Raw genomic sequence first — 26,674 nt, forward strand, 5'->3', positions numbered from 1 at the left:
TGGTCTGTATTAGATACAGCCCACCTGATAATAAAGGCGATTTTAACAAAAATATAAGGTGGTCTGTATTAGATACAGCCCACCTGAAAAGAAGAAAAAAAAATGACGAAGAAAAAAAAAAGAAGAGATTTCTAAAGAGGTTTAACTCCTTATTTAAAGGTATTATTTACAAAGATACCAGTATTGCTTTTATAAAAAAATCAGGAACTCTTAATTCTTTTACAAACAGGCCAGTATTTCAAGATGCACAAAAATCATTGAATTAGATCACATAATCTTGCAATCTTGAGCCTAAGTCTGCAGGCCTACAGCTTAGTCTTTCAGTGTCGCACACATACAAGATGCACTCAAAACCAATATGAATTGAAGGCGCGATGACTCAGTACTAGTGTAGCTGGTAGTTTGGTTGTTTACTTACGAGCATATACATATAAAACAGTTAGATATGGAGTGCCCCAGGGATCTATTTTAGGACCAATTTTCTTTCTTATTTATATAAATGACATCATACTTTGCACTCAGTCGATTACCGGTAATTTTATTTTATTTGCAGACGATACAAGTATTTTTTCATCAGGTAAAAACTTATATTCACTGTACCAATTGGTGAACACGCAGTTAAATAATATAAGTCAAAGGATGGATGCTAATAAGTTTATTTTGAATACTGGAAAAACAAATTACATGATTTTTGGAACTTACCACATTGGAAATATGGATTTTAGATTACATTATAGGAATAAAGAAATAATAAAGGTTTGAAATATTAAATTTTGGGGCATCTACTTAGACAATAAACTGTTATGGAACTACCATATAAATGATCTCTGTAAAAAACTTTCAAAGAATATTGGTGTTTTCTATAGGTTACATTCTTTACAGCAAAAAATATTAAAAACTATTGTACTAGTTACTCCTTGTATTTTCACAATTGAATTACCGTAATATGTTTTTTGGGTTCACATCAAAGACCAATCTTAATAGAATACATGAGTAACGAAAAGGAGTAATAGGCCGAAGTAAAATAACTCATTCAAATTGCCTTTGTCATTGTGATCCTCTTTTTAAACAGATGCAAATCCATGACAAAAGATTATTAAATGTTGCCACTTTTATGTTCATGCTTTTGAAAGATATACCTTTACCAGATTCATTTAGGGAATGTTTCACAATGAATTGTCAAATCCACGAATATAGTACTAGACACGCTCTAAATTTTCATTTACCTTTACACCATACTTCAACCTCTAAAGATCTCTAAAGATTCCACATTTTTCCATGGCCCATTAATTTGGAAGTTTGCCAGATGACATAAAACAGTGCAATACATTGACATGCTTCAAATATATGTATTAATATGGTTATTTAAGCGGAACAAAATGACATTGTCATTTATTATGAAGAATGTAAAATTCAAGTTGTAACTTCCTTCTTTTTATCTTCTCTCTCTTCCTGTAATTGTCTTTACCTTATGTTATCTTAATCTTTTCTCTGTCCTCTGTTGTTTTGAATGTATGTATTATGTTTTTTTTATATAAAATAAGTTTGTATCTTGTTTATGCTAAGTATTTATTTGGGGATCATTCTCATCAGGCCAATTTTGGCTTTCACGATTCTCCACTTCCTAATCTTATGTTGACAATCAACAAACATGTATATAACTTTGATGTTATTTTAAAGAGAGTGAAATAAATAAATGAAAATGAAATAAAATGATTTCTTTACTAGCAGTCATCGATCAATTGAAACTTGAAACATGACATCAATGTTCAATTCATTAGGTGTAAACAGCTCACTTGACTTCCATAGGAAATGCCAAACTGGAGTTTCTCGCTTTGATCCCATCACGGTTTCTATATTTTCAGTGACTTGAATAATTTTTCATGAAGCGTTAGCAGCATGGATACCTCCCGAAGAAGCTGTCGCCCAAGGCTTGCCCAACATGGCAACAAGTAATGTATGCAGACCAGATTCTAAGTATTGTTGTTCATTCACTAATAACTGGTTAATGGAATAACCCGTCACTATGAAAGGAACATCCTTGAAAATGAATACCCCGGTATGTTAGTAAAAATGATGTGTACATGGTCCTCTTGACCTCGTACAGGAGACTCTGGAATTGCTTCATATCAATCTGTCATATCATCAAAGTTTTTTGTCAGTTAGCTAGGATTCAATCATCAGATTTGTCAATGAAACCTGTCAAATCTGCACGATACGATCGCCTCAGCGCCTTCTTTAATTTTTCCTTTGTAGCCTCGACACCGTTGCTGTTTCGCCATTTTAGTAACATCTGGAAGATACATTCCTGCATGGAAAGATGACACAGAACATAAAATGAACATTTAAAAATGACTTTACCTACAGTGTAAGCAGATAGGCCTTGTTAAGATATGACATGGCAAAATCAAAGTGCTTTTTTTTAATGAGTACTGGTACATAAAGTGTAATACCCTTGACATTTCTCTATATCTTGAAACACAGAGCCCAGTGAATACGACATGCAGCTGCCCGTCATTTTACACATTAAAAAAAATTGCAGCGGCTTTTTTGTGGTGGTATACATACGCCATACCTGAACAAGCTTTTGATGGAGTTGTTTTTGCTTACCAGAAAATGAGAAATGGGTATGTTCGAGCTTCTCCCTTACAAATACAAATGCCCTTTAAAAATATTTTCAATATTTATATCTTTAGTGCAGGTTTTCATCTATTTTGTATTCTTTCCATTTTCATGGATCAAAAACTCAATTAGAACTAGAAATATCGCAATCTGTATTCCCGCGCAATGTGAATGTATACACCGGCAGTGGCAGCGATTTTGTGTCATCCTTATGTTCGAAGGAGGGACAAAGATCCCCTCTCCCCACCCTGAAACAAAAGGATGACGTAGAGATTGTCAAGACTAGGAGCAGCATCACCAAAACAATATGTGTGTAGATTAGAGTATAATGCATCTGGGTAGAAAATTTGAAAGAAATCTGTCAAGAAATGTGGCAGTTAGAGCGCATAAAAGACAAATATGACCTTTGATCATATAAAAGACGGAACAATGAGGGCAGCAACACCAAAAAGTGTAGATTGTACCAAGATACATATCTAATTCTCCATACAAATTTTGATAGAGATCCGTCATGAAATATGACCTGCAGAACGCACACTAAACACCCACCAGAATATGACTTTTTGACCTTATAGAAGACGTAACACTGGGGGCAGCATCACCAAAAGTTATAGGTGTGTAGATTATACCAAGATACACCTCCCTACAAAATTTTAAAGAAATCTGTCAAGGAATGATACAGTTAGACTGCACACAAGAGTGCACACTAGTCACCTATCAGAATATGATCTTTGACCCTATAAAAGACGGAACACTAGAGACAGCATCACCAAAATCTAAAGGCTTGTAGATTATACCAAGATACACCTTCGTTCAAAATTTGAACAAAATCCCTTTTGAAATGTGGCCTATAGAGCGCACACAAACCATCCACAAAATATGGACTTTTACCCTATAGGAGACGGAACACTGGGGGAAGCATCACCAAAAGTTATAGGTGTTGAGATTATAACACAATACACCTCTGTACAAAATTTGAAAGAAATCTGTCAAGGAATGTGGCAGTTAGAGCGCACACACGAATATGATGCGGCGGCGGCGGCGGCGTAACGTTGCTGAATTATCCACCGACATACATATCGCAATCTGTATTGCTGTGCAATGCGAATGTATCCCCCGGCAGTGGCAGCCATTTTGTGTCATCCTTCAGTTCGAAGGAGGGACAAAGATCGCCTCTCCCCTCCCTGAAACAAAAGGATGAGGTAGAGAGGTCGCCACTTGTGGCTCAGCCAATTGTCAAGACTAGGAGCAGCATCACCAAACACTAAAGATGTGTAAATTGTACTAAGACACACCTCCATACAACATTTGAAAGAAAACTGTCAAGAAATGTGACAGTTAGAGCGCATAAAAGACACCTGCCAAAATATAACCTTTGACCTTATAATATACAAACACTGGTGGCAGCATCACCAAACACTAAAGATGTGTAGATTTGATCATGATACACCTCCATACAAAGTTTGAAAGAAATCTTTCTAGAAATGTGGCAGTAACAGTGCACAAACAGGACAAATGTCCTTTGACCTTATCAAGAGTGGAACAATGAGGACAGCATCACCAAAGGGAGAGATGTAGATTGTACCAAAGTACATCTCTATACAAAACTTGAAAGAAGTCTGTCATGAAATATGACCTGCAGAGCGCACACTAGACATGCACCCACCAAAATGTGACCTTTTGACCCGATAAAACATTGGACACTGACTGGTGCACACTAGTCACCTATCAGAATATGATCTTTGACCCTATAAAAGACGGAACACTAGAGGCAGCATCACCCAAAACTACAGGTGCATAGATTTTACCAATATACGCCTTTGTTCAAAATTTAAACAAAATCCTGTGAGAAATGTGACCCATAGAGCGCACACAAACCATTCACAAAGATATGGCCTTTTACCCTATAGAAGACGGAACACTGGGGGCAGCATCACCAAAAGTTGTGATGTGTAGATTATACCAAGATACATCTCCATACAATATTTGAAAGAGATCCGTCAAGGAAAGATGCAGTTAGACCCGCTAACTAGAGTGCACACAAGACTGCTATCAAAATATGATCTTTGACCCTATAAAAGACGGAACACTGGAGGCAGCATCACCAAAATCTATAGGCCTGTAGATCATACCAAGATACACATTCGTTCAAAATTTGAACAAAATCCCTTGAGAAATGTGGCCTATAGAGCGCACACAAACCATCTACACAAATATGGCCTCTCACCCTATGGAAGACGGAACACTAGGGCAGCCGCATCCGGACACCTACCCCCTGGACATCCAACCCCAGTCAACTACCCCCTCGGATAGTTGTCCGGGGGGTAGTTGTCCAAGAGGATGGTTGTCGGGGGGGGGGGGGGGTACTTGTCCTAGGGGGTAGTTGTCTCGGGGCGTAGGCCTCCTAGAGGGTGGATGTCCAGGGGGTAGGTGTCCTAGAACCGGGGGCAGCATCACCAAAAGTTATAGGTGTGTAGATTTTTTTGTTGGTTCTTTGAGAGCCAATATGAAAGTACACATGAAAGTTAACAATACAGTCAAAATATTTTTCAGCAAACTACCCTAGAACTTCATGTAAAAGTTGAAGTACCTTAACGGTTCGATATTCTTCCAGCATAACCTCAATCTGAGAGTTGTCAAAGTCTAAATAAGTTCCGACCGTCCTCCACTCGGCACCCAGCTTGTTGGAAACGTCCCTTAGCATGATCTCCGTTATCTCATAGCTGGTTTGCTGGGGTATTTGCATGGGTACTATGTCGGGTTGTTGCGGGGGATTGGCGACGGTTCGTACCTTGGGGCGGGAGGGGTAGAATGCTGATGATGGTTGATTGGCTCCAGGGGTATTGGTCTCATGCCCTGCAAGAGGTTGGGTTTGGGTTTGTTTGCATGAGCGGGAGGGGTAGAATGCTGATGATGGTTGATTGGCTCCAGGGTTATTGGTCTCATGCCCTGCAAGAGTTTGGGTTTGGGTTTGGGTTTGTATGCTTGGGTGGGAGGGGTAGGGTGCTGATGATGGTTGATTGGCTCCAGGGGTATTGGTCTCATGCCCTGCAAGAGTTTGGGTTTGGGTTTGGGTTTGTATGCTTGGGTGGGAGGGGTAGAATGCTGATGATGGTTGATTGGCTCCAGGGGTATTGGTCTCATGCCCTGCAAGAGTTTGGGTATGGGTTCGTTTCCTTGGGCGGGAGGGGTAGGGTGCTGATAGTTGAAGGGCATGCCATCCGCCTGCAATGAGAAGGTAATCCAGATCACTGGCCGGTATATATTCATGAGTGTATTATTCCAGCTCTAAATGTTTAGTTTAATCCACTGATTCATGTAGCACCAAATGCCAAACTCCTTTTTTCATTGTATTTCCCCCATGACATAGTACCCATAATTCTGAACGAGTTCAAACAAAGTTCCTTTCAACATAAAAATCAATTTCTCAATTCAATTTCAATACCTGATTCATTGTTCGAATTAACTACCGTAATTAACCAGGTGTATTAACCACACTTTTTTGCCGCCAAAAAAATTTCAAAGTCGGGGGTGCGTCTTATACAGGGTACACCAAAAAAAAAAAAATCAAAGTTTTGATTTATACCCCTCCACCTGGCGCTATGCCTGGCAATGTCTCCCAACTCAGTAATCGGTGTGTTGACTCGCCACTTGGAAACTAGAACAACACTCAAATTTGTCTGTCATCTTGGTTTGAAAGTAATCTTTCTGATAGATTTCAATATGTAGTTTATAATAATAATTCCTCCAATTTTTCTTCTATTACATGGTGTACCACAAGGTTCTATCCTAGGTCCTCTACTGTTTTTTAATTTACATTAATGATCTTACACATTCAGCTGCACCTCGCAGTTAAATGAAAGGTCTTCCCGCGTGAGTTTTTTAACACGGACCTGGCTTGCTGCCGACAGAGTCGGCAAAAAAGAGTCGGCAAAAAAAAAAAAAAATTTAGGGCGAAAAAGAGGGGTGTGGTTAATACACGAGGGCGGTTTATACACCGTTAATAACGGTACAAATATTGATGAGACATTATAGAGCAAGTGCCATGAGTGCCTATTATAGGTACGTGAGCACGGCCGGCACTAGTATACAAGAAGCTATCAATGTTCAGTGCAATACAAATAACCATCATCATCATAATCAACATCAATCATTAACATATAAGTTATTCCTTCAAAATATATTCATATACATTTCATTAAGCAATTAAAAAATGGCCAATTTAACTTAAATTTCATTTTTTTTTTCCATTCACCCGGGCAGCACACAATGATATATCCAGCTATTTTCTGGGGGCAAACTGATGATGTGGAAATGTTTGATTGATTCACAGGTCCAAAAGAACCACCATCTTATACATGTACTGGTATTTGTAAAAACTAATCTGAGTAGCCAAAGTCTGAAATTAGCCAACCAAGCTTGCCTGACAGAAACTCTTAGTCACACAACTTGGGGTAACAGAGCCTTCTTATACTTCTCAGGACCTTAACTGCTGTGGAATAACCTTCAACAATCTTTCAGGAGCGCCCACACTCCATGTCAACATTCATGTCAGACCTCCTACATGTAGCTAGCTTAAACATTATCACACAAATAATACTAATGCCAACAAAATCTATTAAAAAATTTAAATTGGAAACATGTGTTGGTAACCCACCGTACAACGTCCTCTTACAATCAGGACTCAGATATAAGTCACTTTTATTGCGCAATACATTCAAGTAAAGCTAGAATACGAGTCAGGCACTTTGAGTGTATGTGCATGTACATGTATGTGCCGCGTGTGTGTTTGTACTTGTGACCCTTTGAGTAAAATTGTATGTGTTTAAGAATTAGTAAGAGCCTTGTAGTTTTTCAGTTCATTTCAATTTCAATTAGAAATTAAATTACTTTATGTATACCTATTTGCTTTGTTATTGCTTAACCCTATCTAGCCCAGGGGGGGGGGGGGCGATAATTTTTTTAACGCAAAAAAATCTTGCACTGAAATTACGTGACTTTTTTTCTTTCGAGTCTTGTGCATCTTTTGAAATAAATTTTTTGAAAATCGGACCTACCATTACAAAGTCACATGTCCTTTTGTCTTTGCATGTCAGCCCGGAAATCGCTCATTTTTGTGATTTGTGTACAAAACATATGGAAATCTCATTTTTCAAATAAAGAGATAAAACATTGGTTATTTGGTCTTGTTTATAGTTTAGGTGTTTATTTTGGGGTCAAAATAGTTGAATTATAGTTGGAAATGAAATAAAAAAAAAAAATAAATAAAATACATACCGTATTTGCCGGCGTATAGGCCGCAGTATTTTTGGAAGAGAAAATATCAAAAAGTCGGGGTGCGGCCTATGCGACGAAATAGTACAAAAAAGATTTTTTTTTTTTTTTTTTTTTTTAATTTTTTTTTTTTAGTTTCGATTTATGGCGCTATGCCTGGCAATGTCTCCCAGCTCAGTAATCAGTGTGTTGACTCACCACTCGCAAAAAAATCTTGCACTGAAATTATGTGACTTTTTTTCTTTCGAGTCTTGTGCATCTTTTGAAATAAATTTTTTGAAAATCGGACCTACCATTACAAAGTCACATGTCCTTTTGTCTTTGCATGTCAGCCCGGAAATCGCTCATTTTTGTGATTTGTGTACAAAACATATGGAAATCTCATTTTTCAAATAAAGAGATAAAACATTGGTTATTTGGTCTTGTTTATAGTTTAGGTGTTTATTTTGGGGTCAAAATAGTTGAATTATAGTTGGAAATGAAATTAAAAAAATAAAAAATAAAATACATACCGGTAAGTTAAAAAAACAAAGAAATACATAAGAAATTATCAAAACAATAGATAACATAAGGAATAACCTGGCTCTTCCAATTTTTTTGGCTGTATTATTATCCCAAATGGTCTAAATAATAAATTGATGTTTAAATATGATTTATGGATAAAAATGTGAATGTAATTACCATATTTGCATAAATTACCATAACTATGCAAATGAGTGAATTTTTCAAAAAAATTGAAATTACCATATTATTCTATACACTTCACTTGACATGCATGCAAATTTTTTGCGGCGATAGGTCGTTTCACGGCCGAGATCATAGGGGGGGTGGGGGGGGCCGGGGCCTTAGAAGCCCCCCCCCCCCCCCCCGGGCTATGCAGTTTCAAAATAGCCCGGGCTATATAGGGTTAAGGGGATAACCTAGATATTTGTACATTTTTTTTCTTCATCCATCCACTTCATTTGATTATATCATTTCGTACACTATTATTTCATGTTATGTGGAAAATAAATTCAATTTAATTCAACAACTTACCCATTCGGACAGTCTCTGCAAGGCTACATAGCCAGTTCTCATTCAAAGCCTTTACCAGCAACCTTCTCTCCTTGGCTGGGTCTTGGTTGGTGTGCCATGTGTTGAGCATTTCTCTGGGAGCATCTGCATTCTCCTTGTGCCGTATTGCCAAGTACCGGTACCCTAATCGGGTCTCTAAACGAAGGCTCTGACTGAGGCTGAATACATCTGAACCGCACAGATGGTCGCTGATGTGGTCGAGCTCCCGGGCATCTAGAGGTGTGTTAGGGTCAAATGATGCATGATGCTGATCAGTGCTCATGCCTTGCTGCACTGTGCGCAGACATTCACCTGCAATATATATGAGAAGGGAATTAAAGGTAAAGACCAGTTTTGGAAACGCCCCCCTCTCAAAAAATGAAATGGAAGCTCTCATTTCCAATCATGTGAAAGAATAGGTTTTGACTAATACGTGATGATACAAATTTTGCTGGGAAAACGCCTACTAATTGATATATTTGGTAAATTATTATATCTATTGGGACCAAATAGATATTGCGCACGTGTCGGGTAGTCCCATATACATCTTTCTGTGTACAGTGCCTGTAAATTTACCAAGACTGGGCCAAATTTCTTATCATTTTGATGATTCCAGAACCTTGCAGTACACACCAATACTTACATGCTAGATGATCAACCTTTTCTGATCGATTCCACAACGTTTCTTTCACAATGCAATCGCATGACCAGAACTGGTCTTTATATCTTTAAGATCACTGGCCGGTATATTCATGAGCGTATTATTCCAGCTCTAAATGGATTTGTTTAGCTTAACCCACTGAGTCATGGAGCACCAAATGTCAAACTCCTTTTCCCATTATTCCCCCCCCCCCCCCCCCCCCCCCCCCCCGTGATTCTGAACGAGTTCAAGCAAATTAAGCTCCTCTCAACATAAAAATCTATTTCTCCTTTCAATTTCAAGACCTGTTTCATTGTCCAAATTAAGCCTCGGCCACAAATGCCATTACGAACTGCTACGAACGCCGTACGAACGGTTTTGAGACCATGGAAATTCAGGAAGACCATGGAAAAACAGGGAGATTTGTACGAACGATGCGTTCGTACGAACTTTGTGACCATAGCTTTAACTACGAACATTGGTGAGAGATTTATAGATCAAGCCCCTTGAGTGTCTACATGTATACACCAGTTTACGGTTGTATCAGTGCGCATGCGCAGACAGTTGACCTCGGGTCATTGGCTTTGAAACAAAGCCAATGACCCGAGGTCAGTGGTATTTATGCGTAAAATAAGATTGCGCCCATGCAAATGATAATGTGCGCGCACAACGCAGCGCGTAGGCAGTGATGTCATCATAATTTGCATGAGCGCAATCTTAATTTTACGCATAAATACATGACCTCTGGGTCATTGGCTTTGTTTAAAATGGCGCACACAACCGTAAACTGGTGTATTGGAGACAAACACCGACACTATACAAGAAGCTATCAACAGTGCAATACAAATAACCATCATCATCATAATTAACATCAATCATTAACAGATAAATTATTTTTTCTAAATATAATTCATATGATTAAATTTCATTAAACAATAAAAAATTTGCAAATTTGACTTTAATTTCGATATTCCCTTTCATCCGGGCAGCACACAATGATATATCTAGCTATTTTCTGGGGCAAATTACCGATGATGTAGAGATGTTTGATTGAATCCAATTAGGAGATATATACTCACTTTTATTGAGCAATACATTCAAGTAAAGAATTTAAGTCAGGCATGTGTCCCGGCCCCCCCACTCCGGGGTCGGAATGACCGCATGCGACTTTGCGTGTTACCAAAATGTCCGATAAAGGGGTACTTTTCGTGCGACAAAGTCCGGCCAGAGAATTGTAAAAAAGGGGGTGTATTTGACTTTTCACCCGGAGATTTCTTTGAAAAGGGGTGTTTTTTTTTTTCTTTCTCTCATCTCTTTGGACTCCTGAGAAATAATTCCGAATTTAAGGGGGTACATTGAGCATTTTTCCGAAATTAGGAGGGTCTCCAAGGCAGGAAAAGCCCGCAAAAAGCCCGCGAAAGGGGGGTTCGGAAATGTTGGCAGTCCTCAGATAGGGGGTGCTTTCAAAAAGAGGGAACAAGCATACGCGTACCCTAAATAACACTGAGTGGGGGGGGGGGCCGGGGCATGTGCATGCTGGTGCGCGCGTGTATGAGTGTGTGCTTGTGCGCCTATGAGTAAAATTGTATGTGTTTAAGAATTAGTAAGAGCCTTGTAGTTTTTAACTTAATTCATTTCAATTTCAATTTGTAATTTATTTACTTTATGTACCTATTTGCTTTGTTATTGTTTAAGGGGAAAACCTAGATAATATTTATACATTTTTTTTCATCCATCCACTTCATTTCATTGTATCATTTTTTACACTATTATTTCATGTTATGTGGAAAATAAATTCAATTTAATTCATCAACTTACCCATTCGGACAGTCTCTGCAAGGCTACATAGCCAGTTCTCATTCAAAGCCTTTACCAGCAACCTTCTCTCCTTGGCTGGGTCTTGGTTGGTGTGCCATGTGTTGAGCATTTCTCTGGGAGCATCTGCATTCTCCTTGTGCCGTATTGCCAAGTACCGGTACCCTAATCGGGTCTCTAAACGAAGGCTCTGACTGAGGCTGAATACATCTGAACCGCACAGATGGTCGCTGATGTGGTCGAGCTCCCGGGCATCTAGAGGTGTGTTAGGGTCAAATGATGCATGATGCTGATCAGTGCTCATGCCTTGCTGCACTGTGCGCAGACATTCACCTGCAATATATATGAGAAGGGAATTAAAGGTAAAGACCAGTTTTGGAAACGCCCCCCTCTCAAAAAATGAAATGGAAGCTCTCATTTCCAATCATGTGAAAGAATAGGTTTTGACTAATACGTGATGATACAAATTTTGCTGGGAAAACGCCTACTAATTGATATATTTGGTAAATTATTATATCTATTGGGACCAAATAGATATTGCGCACGTGTCGGGTAGTCCCATATACATCTTTCTGTGTACAGTGCCTGTAAATTTACCAAGACTGGGCCAAATTTATTATCATTCTGATGATTCCAGAACCTTGCAGTACACACCAATACTTACATGCTAGATGATCAACCTTTTCTGATCGATTCCACAACGTTTCTTTCACAATGCAATCGCATGACCAGAACTGGTCTTTATATCTTTAAGATCACTGGCCGGTATATTCATGAGCGTATTATTCCAGCTCTAAATGGATTTATTTAGCTTAACCCACTGAGTCATGGAGCACCAAATGTCAAACTCCTTTTCCCATTATTCCCCCCCCCCCCCCCCCCCCCCCCCCCCCCCCCCGTGATTCTGAACGAGTTCAAGCAAATTAAGCTCCTCTCAACATAAAAATCTATTTCTCCTTTCAATTTCAAGACCTGATTCATTGTCCAAATTAAGCCTCGGCCACAAATGCCATTACGAACTGCTACGAACGCCGTACGAACGGTTTTGAGACCATGGAAATTCAGGAAGACCATGGAAAAACAGGGAGATTTGTACGAACGATGCGTTCGTACGAACTTTGTGACCATAGCTTTAACTACGAACATTGGTGAGAGATTTATAGATCAAGCCCCTTGAGTGTCTACATGTATACACCAGTTTACGGTTGTATCAGTGCGCATGCGCAGACAGTTGACCTCGGGTCATTGGCTTTGAAACAAAGCCAATGACCCGAGGTCAGTGGTATTTATGCGTAAAATAAGATTGCGCCCATGCAAATGATAATGTGCGCGCACAACGCAGCGCGTAGGCAGTGATGTCATCATAATTTGCATGAGCGCAATCTTAATTTTACGCATAAATACATGACCTCTGGGTCATTGGCTTTGTTTAAAATGGCGCACACAACCGTAAACTGGTGTATTGGAGACAAACACCGGCACTATACAAGAAGCTATCAACAGTGCAATACAAATAACCATCATCATCATAATTAACATCAATCATTAACAGATAAATTATTTTTTCTAAATATAATTCATATGATTAAATTTCATTAAACAATAAAAAATTTGCAAATTTGACTTTAATTTCGATATTCCCTTTCATCCGGGCAGCACACAATGATATATCTAGCTATTTTCTGGGGGCAAATTACCGATGATGTAGAGATGTTTGATTGAATCCAATTAGGAGATATATACTCACTTTTATTGAGCAATACATTCAAGTAAAGAATTTAAGTCAGGCATGTGCCCCGGCCCCCCCACTCCGGGGTCGGAATGACCGCATGCGACTTTGCGTGTTACCAAAATGTCCGATAAAGGGGTACTTTTCGTGCGACAAAGTCCGTCCAGAGAATTGTAAAAAAGGGGGTGTATTTGACTTTTCACCCGGAGATTTCTTTGAAAAGGGGGTGTTTTTTTTTTCTTTCTCTCATCTCTTTGGACTCCTGAGAAATTATTCCGAATTTAAGGGGGTACATTGAGCATTTTTCCGAAATTAGGAGGGTCTCCAAGGCAGGAAAAGCCCGCAAAAAGCCCGCGAAAGGGGGGTTCGGAAATGTTGGCAGTCCTCAGATAGGGGGTGCTTTCAAAAAGAGGGAACAAGCATACGCGTACCCTAAATAACACTGAGTGGGGGGGGGGGGCCGGGGCATGTGCATGCTGGTGCGCGCGTGTATGAGTGTGTGCTTGTGCGCCTATGAGTAAAATTGTATGTGTTTAAGAATTAGTAAGAGTCTTGTAGTTTTTAACTTAATTCATTTCAATTTCAATTTGTAATTTATTTACTTTATGTACCTATTTGCTTTGTTATTGTTTAAGGGGAAAACCTAGATAATATTTATACATTTTTTTTCATCCATCCACTTCATTTCATTGTATCATTTTTTACACTATTATTTCATGTTATGTGGAAAATAAATTCAACTTAATTCAACAACTTACCTCTTTGGACTATCTTTGCAAGGCTACATAGCCCGCTCTTATTCAAAGCCTTTACCAGCAACCTTCTCTCCTTGGCTGGTACTTGGTTGGAGTGCCATGTGTTGAGCATTTCACTGGGAGCATTTGCATTCTTCATGTACTGCCTTGTCAATTCCTGTGATGAGGTCGCGATAGAGAGGCTCTGACCGAGGGTGATGAATTCGTAATAGCTCAGCAGGCCGCTGATGTAGTCGAGCTCCCGGGCATTTAAAGGTGTGTTAGGGTCAAATGACTCCATGCTGAAAGAAAATATAAGCTATTAGCATTATTTACAAATCATAATTTTATAATAATATTATCAACTTCCAGTTGATATTATCTTTTCCAGTTGCATGATGCTGATCACAGTGCTTAAAGCAATAAAGGTTACAGCCAAGCAGCGAAGCAGGCAATGCTAAAACATACATGCCCCTGGGTGGGGAGTGGCAAAAGGTAGATTGATGTCAGTGCTTAGCAGGGACTTGAACCCTAAACCTTTTAAATGATGGTGAAGTGACTGAACTCCTGTATCAGGATACAGTCAAACATGTCATAGTGGCCACCTCTCTATAAAAGCCTTCTGTCTATAGGGGTCAAGCTCGCTATCCATAAGGACCATTATTCATAAGGACCACTATGATGCGTGACAAAATGAATAGCTATCCTTTATGAATAGCGGCCCTTATAAATAGAGAGGAAACCATAGACAATTTACCACAGTCGCTAATCATAATAGGGACCACTTTTCATAAGGACTGCTGTAGACTAAATTAGGGCTGTCAACTTTTGGGAGCTGCTTCGAGGGAGATCGTATGTAATTTTATTTTGGCTCAACAGGGGGGTGGAGGGTGTTGAGTAAAAAAAAAATTATTTGAGTGCTTACTACTTGCCCCCTTCCCCCCGGTAAGCAAAAATAAGAATTGCATACAATACGTATGCTGGTTCATTTTACACGTTTGGCGGGAGGTTCCTTCATAAACCGGGAGATTGTGGGAGAGCGGGAGGAAGGGCGTGGTGGCGAGAGTCTCCCGCTACAAGCTGAAAAAACCTCCCTCCAAACACGTAAAATGAACCAGCGTACCGTATCGTATGCAATTATTTTGCTCAACAGCCCGCCCCCCCCCCCCCCCCCCCGTTGAGCCAAAAAGAATTGCAAACGATCTTTCTTGAAACAGCTCCCCAAAGTTGACAGCCCTGCTATCACTCCTTGACCAATTTCAAAGTGCTTTGTAGTAGAAAGAAGGGTCAGTGACAAAGTGAACCCAGCTGGCACGCTCACCATTAACGTCGTGTCTGACTTGTCTATATGACTATGGATATAATTAAATATGTCCGACACTTCGATCTCCTGATCCTTCAGCGCAAGACTCGTCGGGTGTGGAAAAGGGCGATTAGAAACTATGTTAGGTTTTTAGTGCCAATTGAGGCTAAGCCTACATGCGCCTATATATAGGCCTAGAATAATAATCATATATCATAATCATATTCCATATTATCACCTAGCCCTTGTTTGATATTCGCCACACCCTAAAGTACTCAAGTAAAACAAGACGGCACAGTACATGATTGTAACTGAATTAGTAAATGTCCCACATATTGATACACAGAGTTAGAATGAGACTGAGACTGTGAGAGACAAGAGTTGACGTGTGACTAACTCCAGGAAGCTCTGACATGCCGCCATTGGAGGTTCCTGGAGTTAATGTGTGACCTAGCTATAAGTTCGCTATCTCAAAAAAATGTGTAAGATTTTGAAAATCTGATATCACTGCCCATGACCCACCATCTGTATGCACTTGTGTTGTTGTGCAGCGGTTTGCCATGAAACCTGTGAGAAAGTGTATACTAATATCAACGTTTTTACGAAAAATACTTCCCCCAAATGACACGAAACAGGTAAGAAACATAGATTTCTCGATCTAACAACTATTAAATAATGACCATCATTTGATGAATAATTACTTGCTATCCTGGCTATTGGGTATGTTTTAGTAGGGTATCTCCACGCCGAAGTTACGGGTCAATTTCTGGATATACTTCTGAACTAGCGCCGATTTTTCTGCTTTATAATTCTAGACAAGTTTGCTATTTTTTAATTTTTTTTTATGGTCAGTTTTTATTCTTTTCTCTCTTGAAACAAATTATAATCATAGTACAAATTACAATCATCATACCCAGGTCGAAATTCCATTAGGATCCGATCCTATTGGACCATCAGAAACCATTAGAGCTATTGGTGTCTAATGGTTTCAATAGGGAAAGTGAAATAATAGACCCACAGAAACCATTAGAAACTAGATGGAATTTTGACTGCGCGCAGTCGAAAATGATGCCTCCGCCATAGAGCAATTTAAACAAGTTTGGAGTTTAAATCTCCAGTGGTTCTTGAGATATCATGATAACAATCTCAATGTATGGAATTTCATAAGTTGACCTCTGTGACCCTTGACCTTTGACCTACGTGCTCCAAAATCTAATCAGATTGTCTTCCTATGGTGATACACACTATCATTAAGTTTGAAGTTTAAATCTCCAGTGGTTCTTGAGATATTATGATATGGTGATACATACTATCATTAAGTTTGAAGTGAAAATTCTCCAGTGGTTCTTGAGATATCGCGATAACGATCTCAATGTATGGAATTTCATAAGTTGACCTCTGTGACCCTTGACCTTTGACCTACGTGTTCCAAAATCTAAACAGATTGTCTTCCTATGGTGATACACACTATCATTAAGTTTGAAGTTTAAATCTCCAGTGGTTCTTGAGATATTATGATAACAATCTCAATGTATGGAATTTCATAAGTTGACCTCTGTGACCCTTGACCTTTGACCTACGTGCTCCAAAATCTAATCAGATCGTCTTCCTATGGTGATACATACTATCCTTAAGTTTGAAGTTTTAACATCTCTAGTCGTTCTTGAGATATCATGATAACAATCTCAATGTATGGAATTTCATAAGTTGACCTCTATGACCCTTGACCTTTGACCTACGTGCTCCAAAATGTAATCAGATTGTTTTCCTATAGTGATACACACTATCACTAAGTCTGAAGTTTAAATCTCCAGTGGTTCTTGAGATATCATGATAACAATCTCAATGTATGGAATTTCATAAGTTGACCTCTGTGACCCTTGACCTTTGACATACGTGCTCCAAAATCTAATCAGATCGTCTTCCTATGGTGATACATACTATCCTTAAGTTTGAAGTTTAAATCTCAAATGGTTCTTGAGATATCGCGCTAACAAACTCAATACAAGGAATTTCATAAGTTGACCTCTATGACCTGTGACCTTTGACCTACGTACTCCAAAATCTAATCAGATCGTCTTCCTATGGTGATAAATACTATTCCCGAGTCTTAAGTTTAAATCTTAAATGGTTCTTGAGATATTGTGATAACGGTCAAACGGGACGGACGTACGGACGTACGGACGGACGTACGGACGTACGGACGTACGGACGTACGGACGGACAACCCGAAAACATGATGCCTCCGGCACCACCTTCGGTGGCGGAGGCATAAATATCTATTGGACCAACACAAACCCACAGAAAGAAATGCTGATGGACCAACATAAAACTTCTATTGGACCAGCATCCACCCATGTCTTATATGGGTTTCTGTTGGTCCATTAGATATTTTCTATGGTTTCCTGTTGGTCCATTAGAGATCTTTCTATGGGTTTCTAATGGTCCCATATTCTGAATTCCCTATTGAAACCAGAAGTCCCGATGGCTTCTATTGGTAAATCAATAATGATAAATCAAAATCGACTTTAGCAACTGTCCCCCCCAAAAAGTATATTCTAATCTCAATTGCATTAACTCCATCACATAGATCACTTGGAGTGAGTTTAAGATTATCCTTTATTTTAACTGAAGGCTGTACTATTCTATATAATAAACATACATGAATTGTTTCTTGGTTAGTAATCATTATAATCAATATATCTATTGCTAAAATATGAATGAAATTGTAACATGATTAAACAAATAATCTATTGGTCATTAGTCGCCGAAAGAAAATAAAAATCACAAAATTGATGTACATTGTCATAAGTTGCTTAACAAATTAATGATAAATGTAACTTTCTGTGAACACGTATAAAGTAATCATGAATATGCATGAGATAGATTTAGCTGTTGGTTTCTATTGGTTTCTATTGGACCTATTGGTTTCTATTGGTCCATTGGGTTCTGTTGGTCTCATTGGTTTTCTATTGGTCCTATCGGTCCTATCGGTCCTATTGGTCCTATTGGTCCTATCGGTTCTATTGGTTTCTATTGGTCTTATTGGTTTATATTGGTCCTATTGGTTTCTATTGGTCCTATTGGTCCTATTGGTGTTTATTGGTCTTATTGGTTTCTATTGGTCCTATTGGTTTCTATTGGTCCTATTGGTTTCTATTTCTATTGGTTTCTATGGGTGCTATTGGTTTCTATTGGTTTCTGATGGTTTGAATGGTCTCTATGGGATTCAATTCTATGGGTCCAACAGAAACCAATAAACTCCAACAGAAACCATTAGAGACCAATAGAATTTTTCTAATGGTCTCTATTGGTCTCTATGGGATTTTCGACCTGGGTATGTAACTCTCACTGCAAATGTGATGACATTATAAATCAGTATAAATTTTTGTCTTACAAACGGCTTCAAAAGAAACTTACATAGTTAGTTCCTATACATCATATTTGAAACAAAAATTCATATTTTTAAAGAAAACATATGCAGTTGTATAATCCAAAAATTTTGTTTTAACAATGTAGCAACTTATACTTCTTTTTATACTGTTGTCCTGAGAGAAAAGTTTTCTCTTTTTGTTAACCCTACCCTACCCGACCTCTCCCTTATCCCCCTCCCCCCCCCCTCTTAACTGGTGGATGACTGGCTCTGGGTTCCAATTGTTTGTCTAATACTCAGGTTTTCCCATTTAGAAAATGAATAGTGAGAGTTCCCCTCATTGCTGCCAATTTCCTTTCTTCTACTTTATCCCCTATTATACTATTCTTTATTTCATTAAAAGAGGGTGGTTTTTTAAGTTCTCTATTTCTATAAATCAGATATTTAACAAGAATTAAAACATGATTCATTAATTGATATTTTCCTTTATTTCTCTCCTCTTTCCCATACAGAATTTCCTCCAAACTACAGTTATGTATTTCAAAGTCTAAAAATCTCGTGCACATTCCCCACACTGATTGTGCAAATTCACAAGTATAGAATAAATGTTTATATGTTTCTTCATCTTTTTCGCAAAATGAGCATAAGTTAGTCGAGACAAGACCAAAACGAAAGAGGTGATGGTTTGTATATAATATATTATGTATAAGTTTGAACTGAAACTCTCTTAATCGACTGTTAAGTGTACACTGTCTTAGTCTTAAAAATATGTTTTCTATTTCCTTACAGGAAAAACCATAGTTCCTTCCAATTCTCTCAAAAACCAAAGGTTTAAAATCATCTTTCTTTATTAATTGTACATAAATTTGTTTTGATTTTAGATCAGCTATATTAGTTGTTTTCTTCCCCAAAGTGAAATCAGTTCCAGAATTATTTTTTTCTTCTCCCTTTCTAAAATTATTTTTCCAACAAACTGGTAAACAGGCATAAAAGTGCTTGATCTTTTCAATTTCATTTACTTCAACACCTAAATCGATAAAATGCCTGTCACTTTTTAGTTTACCATCGTTTTCCAGAATATGTTTTAATTTGTAAATTCCTTTGTCATACAACCTCTTATCGTATATACAACTTCCTTTATATCGTATAGGTACGTTACAATGTGTGTGCTTTCGCCATGAAGGTTTCTGCCATGGGGCTGTTATGCACTATTGGAGACCAATTTGGATAGCCTAGGTAAATGTGATCTTTTGATGGGCTGATTAGATTTTTGTTTCATGATTTCTATTGGATGAGAAGAATGACATTGTTATCTTTCATTTCATACTAAACTTTTTATGATTTATGTTTTCGGCAGTTTGTTTTGCGGCACTGTTTCACAAGAGCCGTGTTTAGTGCCATTCTGTACCCTGATCCCACCTACAGGATTTGAAAAAAAGTATCTAGGATGATTGGTTAACATGTGAATTTGCTTTTGGTGAAATTTCAGCAAAATCTATCGATTAGAAATATGTTTTTTTTTTATGAGGAATGTGAAAATGTCATGCATAAATGACGGCCGAATTAGCATTTTTTGTGTATTTACATACATTTTGGGGCGATTATATGTAATGAAATAGAATCTTTCGGTCACATTTGAGATCACAACTTTTGGTTTAAAAACAAAGGAAAACAAAGCAATTAAATACATGATTTCCGGGCGTTTAAAATTGGCATAACTTTCTTATTACTGGGGCTATTACATTAGGATGAATGAGGCATCAAATAAAAGGTCTTATCAAGCTCTGTCTAATGGCATAAAGCAAGAGCTTGAATTCTGAGATTTAATTTTTTTTGTAACGTCCCTATATCGTATATACGTATATACTTCCTTCTTATCGTATATACAACTTCCTTTATCATTGGATTCAAGGTTCAATTATACACAACACACTTAAGTTGTAGTTGTTCACACCACCACATCAGACAACAACAGTGAGTCAACACAGCTCAGCACAGCTGATATGTCATTGTTATTAATTTGTATACCCTCAGTTGGGTTCTTTCTATATCACAATGAATATCTGATCTCACCTGTTAGTTAAATCAGGGAGCTAAGGTCTCACACCCTGGTTAAATAGAATTTAAGCCTTCAAAGCTAGGCTTAAGAAATCTGCACAATCGCGATAACGTCAACAACGTCATTCGCGCAGGCGCAAACTCATAATGCAACTTAGCTTCAGTCGGTTTCTAGATTTTTCTGTAATAAAAATCTTCCTTTTTACGTTTAACCTGTACGTTTTATTGATGTTTGAAGAAAATATGTATTGAAACAACATTAAAGCGAATTTATGTCTAAAAAATTGATCTAACGACATATAGACTGCCTGCGTTAATTTAGCATTTGAATTCTCTTTGCCTAGTTAAAGACTACTTATGAATATCATATTCGGGGAATTCCCCGAATATGACGTAATGAGGAATAGACTAATCGAAGAAGAAGAAGAAGAAGGAGGAGGAGGAGGAGGAAGAGGAGGAGGAGGAGGAAGAGGAGGAAGAGGAGGAAGAATGAGAGGCGACGGAGCGACTTCCAAAATGAGGGGGGGGGGTGGCACCAACTAAAAAAAAGGCGCCTACACAAGTCATGAAAGCTAGGAAATCGCAAAGCGAAAATATACAATTTTTTTAGACATTGGAGAAATCCCCCTACATTGTGCTTATTATCAGGTATGGTTTCAGCATTTGTTTCTCTTTATACATCATACTTTGCAGTTAGGTGTGATGGTCTGAATATTAATTTAAGAATTACAAAAAGAAGATTGCGAGGTCTCAGAGGAAAAAAGACAACTAGTATAAATAGGAAAAAAACCCAAACCAGCACATTCTCATAACTGAAGACTGAAAAGACCTTTGATATAACCATATAACACAGTTATACCATTTATAAATGCGAGTGAGTGTAGCGAGGGAGTTTTGGCAGAAATTGCTCTTAGTCGCTTTAAATTAGGGGCACGTTATAATGATGAAAAGTTGTTGTTGTTGTTGTTGTTCTTGGGTGTTAAAGGTACTATGTCCCTTTTGCAGCCAACCTCAAATTCTGTAGAACTTTGCAGGAATTATGAATATGTCATGTATGTCCTATCTGTGAAATTTAAACGTTAGCAGTCTCCTCATATTCAAATTATGCAAGGAAACCCGTTTACTTGCTAGACTTCACTGTCAGACACTATTGAGTGACTGACTGGCTTTTTTTCTTCTTTGGTAATAACATACATGAAAAGAGTTGTAAAGGGTACATGAGCATTTGTCTACATCAATAACCCACTTCTTGTGATGGCCAAGATTAAACTGATTGAATCTTTGCGCAGCATAAAACATATGACCATTCGGTACAATTGTCTGAAAATCAAGACTATTACTTTTAGGCTCTATGGGTGGTATTCTCTTAAGTTAAGCCGGGACTAAGTCCAGACTAAACAAGAATTTTAGTTCGCACTTCTATGGAATGCTAGGTTTCATCTTCCTCCTTCAATATTCATGACAAAGATAATCTACCAAGGACTTTGTTGAAATTTAGTGTATACTCATATTATCTTTTTCTTCCTATTTCAGTGCAAAATTAATTTTTTGGACACTTTTCATTGAAGGATTAAAATAATCTGTTCAGGGTAAATTAGTTCACAACAGGCACTCCATAAAAGTGTGAACTAACTAAGCACGCGCTAACTTAGTACGCGCTACCGGAATACCACCCTATAGCCCTAAAGTCGATTTGACAACTAATAGTCGTTATTTTCCCACTTGAAGACATTTTCAAGCCCCACCTGTTTTAGGGAAGTTCTAAATTAGTATTATCTTTCAAATGCAGTTGGAATTTAACTTTTTCATTTTTTGGGCCTGCAAATGGGACATAGTACCTTTAAGGCTGACCAATCTAAAAAGATTATTTCTGCCTGGCTGTACTGTTTTTTTTTAGTTGTTCATCACTGATGATTAGATGGCGCTGTTTCTTTTCCTCTTCAGAGGGTATCATGAAGTAAAGGGATCGACACTTGTATATAACTGATTAAGACACCTATTAGAAAAAAGAAAAGGACACGTGTTGAAGTACAGAGGGTAATAATCAGAAGTAAAAGTGGGGCACGTACTTCTTATGTGCATTTGTTGAAAGAAAAGGGGCACCGATCAGGTTTGAGGGGGCTTTTATGTGAAGGGGGAAAGTGGCTCTTATATTACAATAAAAGAAAATCATACCTTTCTAATTTTCTACAAAGTTTAACTATTAGATCTCACCCCATATTCAAATTTGAAGCTACTGCATTTCCAGTTGCATCATGCTGATAACCTGCAATGAGAAGGGAATTAAGATCATTGGTGAGTATTCACAAGTGTATGATTCCAGCTCTAAATGGACATGTTTAGTTTAATACACTGATTCATGGAGCACCAAATGTCAAACTCCTTTTCCCATTATTTTCCCCCCATGATTCTGAAAGAGTTCAAACAAAGTTCCTTTCAAAATAAAAATCATTTTCTCCTTTCAATTTCAAGACCTAATTCATTGTCCGAATTAACTTCAAACATTGTTGAGACATTATAGAGCAAGTGCCATTAGTGCCTTTTGGAGGCGAATACCAACACTATACAAGAAGCTATCAACAGTGCAATACAAATAATAATCATCATCATAATAAACATCAATTGCTGATAGATCAATTGCTGATATTATTCATTTAAATTTCATTCAGCAATTAAAGAAATGGCCAATTTGACTGAAATTTCAGTTTTTCAATTCTCTCGGGCAGCACAGAATGATATGTCCAGCTATTTTCTGGGTGTAAACTGCTGAAGAAATTTTTTTGATGGATTCGCAGTGCCAAAAAGTTAAGTACCACCATCTTATATTTGTAGAAAGTAGTCTGAGTAGCCACAGTCTAGAATGAGCAAAACAAGCTCGCTTGACAGAAACTCTCAGTCGCACAACTTGGACCTCACTCTGGACTCTCTGGACCTAAACTGCTGTGGAATAACCTTCCAACAATCAGGAGTGCCAAGACCCTATGCCAATGATCATGTCAGACCTCAAGACTTTCCTGTTCCTAGCTACGAAATTATATCAAGAATAACACTAATGCCAACAAAGACTAATGGAAAATAATCTTAATTTGTAACAATGGCCAAGAGTGTTGAATTTGTGAGACACCTCCCGGTGTGGGCGTGTAGCTCACTGTAACAACATCCTTTTACAACAAAGGAGATATACATGTAGGCCTATACGTCACCTTTATTGAGCAATACATTCAAGTAAAGAATATGAGTCAGGCATTTTTGTGTGCCTATGAGTAAAATTGTATGTGTTAAGAATTAGTAAAAGCGTTGTAGTTTTTAACTTCATTTCAATTTCAATTTGTAATTTATTTACTTTATGTACCCATTTGCTTTGGTATTGCAGGGGAAAACCAAGTTAATTTTGTACACTATTATTTCATTTTATGAGGAAAATAAATTCAATTTAATTCAACAACTTACCCATTCGGATTGTCTCTGCAAGGCTAATTAGCGAGCTCTGATTCAAAGCCTTTACCATCAAACTTCTCTCCTTTGCTGGGTCTTGGTTGGAGTGCCATGTGAAGAGCATTCCACTGGGAGCATACTTGTTCTCTTGGTACTGCCTTACCAAGTCCTCTAATGGGGTCCCTATACAGAGGCTCTCACTGAGGATGATGCAGTCACAAAGGCCCAGCTTCCTGCTGATAAATTTGAGCTCCATGTCATCTAAAGGTGTGTTAAGGTCAAATGATGCCATGCTAAAAGAAAGTATATACAGGTAGCAAAATATATAATGCAATTAGACTCTAGCATTATTTACAAATCATAATTTTATTATAATATTATCAACTTCAATCTCTTATTAGGTCTGCAGTCATATGGACCAAACAACTCGCTGATGTAGCTGATCTCCAGGGCATCGAGAGGTATTTGAGAGTTCAGAGACACCATACCAAAAGAAAATATATACTGGTGGAGTGGTGGAAAATTATAAGCTCTTGAATGTTGAACACACTGTACAGGACATGTGCAGGCTTACTTCGCATTAATTTTTACATTAAAGGTAATGCAAAGTTTTGGGAAATTTTGAAAATTGGATGGATGGTATTTTTTTCAAAATCTTAAAAGCCCACTGCACTACTTGTAGCTACTTGCGCCCTCTATATAACAAACAATGCCTAATCGGTGACCATTGGTCCCCCATAATCCTCTTTCTTATGTTAACTGAGAGCTGAGTTGATGAGATAACCACCTGTCCAGTGACCTTGCAGGGCGGTCTAATCCCTCCTGTAAACTATGGCAGATTAGCTTTAATATATTTGATGTCCCTGTGGATGTAGTATAAGCACTAAAAATTTTAGCCCCTAAAACATTTCTGCTTTCGAGTAAATTGAATAATAACAATTTACCGGTACTCCCGGTAAATTTCAAAAATTTTGAAATAGCGTCTATGGTCATTCCATGGTAGCTGCAACCATGAAAATCTCAGAATATGCAGTTTTGATATATAATTTCCAAACAAAACAGCAAATTGGTCGATTTTAGCCACGAAGCATTGTTTAAGGATAAAGTAATATCAACCTGGAGAGGGAGCTATACAACATAAATAGTTTATTATTTACAATGTCATCATTTTAGACTCGATTTCAACCGCGACAACGATCATTGAATATTGTAAAATCGCATATGCTTCCAATATGTCATTTCAACCAAATTCATGACCCCATACCAAAACTTTGTGTTACCTTTAATTGCCGGCAGAACCAAGAATAAAAAAAGGCAAGATCGCAAACTTTACTGAGATGTCAGCATTTAAAGTAAAGTAAATCGCACGGCTGTCGACCCACATTTGGAGGGAGTATCTCGACCGGCTGCACCATGCTCATTCTTCCGCACCAGCTCGTAGCGGGAGACTCCCGCCACCACGCCCTTCCTCCTGCTTTGATGTAGAATCTCCCAGTTTATGAAAAAACCTCCCGCTAAACATGGTAACCACAATTTTTTTTTTTTTTTTTTCTGGGGGGGGGGGGGGGGGAGAGGGGGTGTGTTGGGGTGTCAATTTTTTTTAATTAAAAAAAAGAAAGATTTATCTTGGTTGTACTAATAAGCCTTTTCGTAAATAGTACTGTAACAGTTTGAGTTTGTCTTTATATATTTCAGTTAGTAAATTTCTTATCTCTTCCTTATCCATTATTACATATTCATTTATATATTTGCATTCTTCATTTGCATATTCATTTTCCCAGCTCATGTTCCCATTTCTGACAGCACAGTCTTTCAGTTGCACTACTGCCACACCCTATTTTCCTCTCTCTCCTTCAAACCCATTCCCTTTGTTGTCTTCTCATTCTCTATGCATGGTTGCCTTTTCCTGCCCTAGCAACATGCACTTTCTCTTCTCTCATTCGTTCTCTTTGCCTCTCATCTTTGATCTATCTAGCCTGTTCACCTCATTCGTTTCTCTCATCACATGACTTTCCCCTGATTGGTTTATTTTGTTATGATGCCTGATTTGTACTTTAATAGAGACATGTTATAATTTTGAATAATACAGTTAGTTCTGTTCCGTCCTTCTTCGAGTGAGGTTGTCTTATCTACTGTCCAGCTAGGTTACAGGGTGTACTTGAGTTTTGTTGGAGAGTTTAGATTGTTTTTGATGCAGCATGTTCAATGATTGATTTGGGCCAACTATAATTTCCCTCGGTTTAATAAACATGTTACAGTACTATCTGCGCATGGGCAGATAAAGGTCATTTCTGATAAAATTGTAAATCCCACCGACAGAAATAAGTTTTCATCTTATGTAATCATTATTCATGTGTGCAACTATGGTACATTCTTATGATACAATTTACAAGAGGGCAAACAAAAGTTTTTCATGAAGCATATACACAAAGTGGGACTTCTCCGAAAAAGATCTGTGGACATTTGGGGTCATTTGACCCATTTGCGAACTATGAAATGGTATATTATATAATACTATTAAACACTTCTCAATAAGGCTTGCTATCTATAAGGACCATTATTCATAAGGACCGCTATCCAAGACGCGTGACAAAATGAATAGCTATCCTTTATGAATAGCGGCCCTTATAGATAGCGA

General features: G+C 38.0%; 1 protein-coding gene across 3 annotated transcripts in view; it reads right to left on the reverse strand.

Annotated features, from left to right (window-relative positions):
• Positions 1 to 521: 521 nt before the first annotated feature.
• Positions 522 to 26,674, reverse strand: part of LOC105443295 — a 41,454-nt gene continuing 15,301 nt past the window's right edge. For 2 of the 3 annotated variants that reach the window (XM_030992733.1, XM_030992731.1), the window contains 7 exons: positions 24,052 to 24,329; positions 22,816 to 22,867; positions 13,892 to 14,169; positions 11,408 to 11,737; positions 8,932 to 9,261; positions 5,213 to 5,847; positions 522 to 2,308 (listed from right to left, as the gene is read on the reverse strand). In XM_030992733.1, coding sequence (XP_030848593.1) covers positions 2,174 to 2,308; positions 5,213 to 5,847; positions 8,932 to 9,261; positions 11,408 to 11,737; positions 13,892 to 14,169; positions 22,816 to 22,867; positions 24,052 to 24,329 — 2,038 coding nt within the window. In that variant the 3' untranslated portion in view covers positions 522 to 2,173. The remainder of the gene's footprint in view (positions 2,309 to 5,212; positions 5,848 to 8,931; positions 9,262 to 11,407; positions 11,738 to 13,891; positions 14,170 to 22,815; positions 22,868 to 24,051; positions 24,330 to 26,674) is intronic. The other variant, XM_030992732.1, reaches the window with a different exon arrangement.

Source organism: Strongylocentrotus purpuratus, unplaced genomic scaffold, assembly GCF_000002235.5.
Source record: "Strongylocentrotus purpuratus isolate Spur 01 unplaced genomic scaffold, Spur_5.0 spur5_scaffold_20, whole genome shotgun sequence".
NCBI lineage: Eukaryota > Metazoa > Echinodermata > Echinoidea > Camarodonta > Strongylocentrotidae > Strongylocentrotus > Strongylocentrotus purpuratus.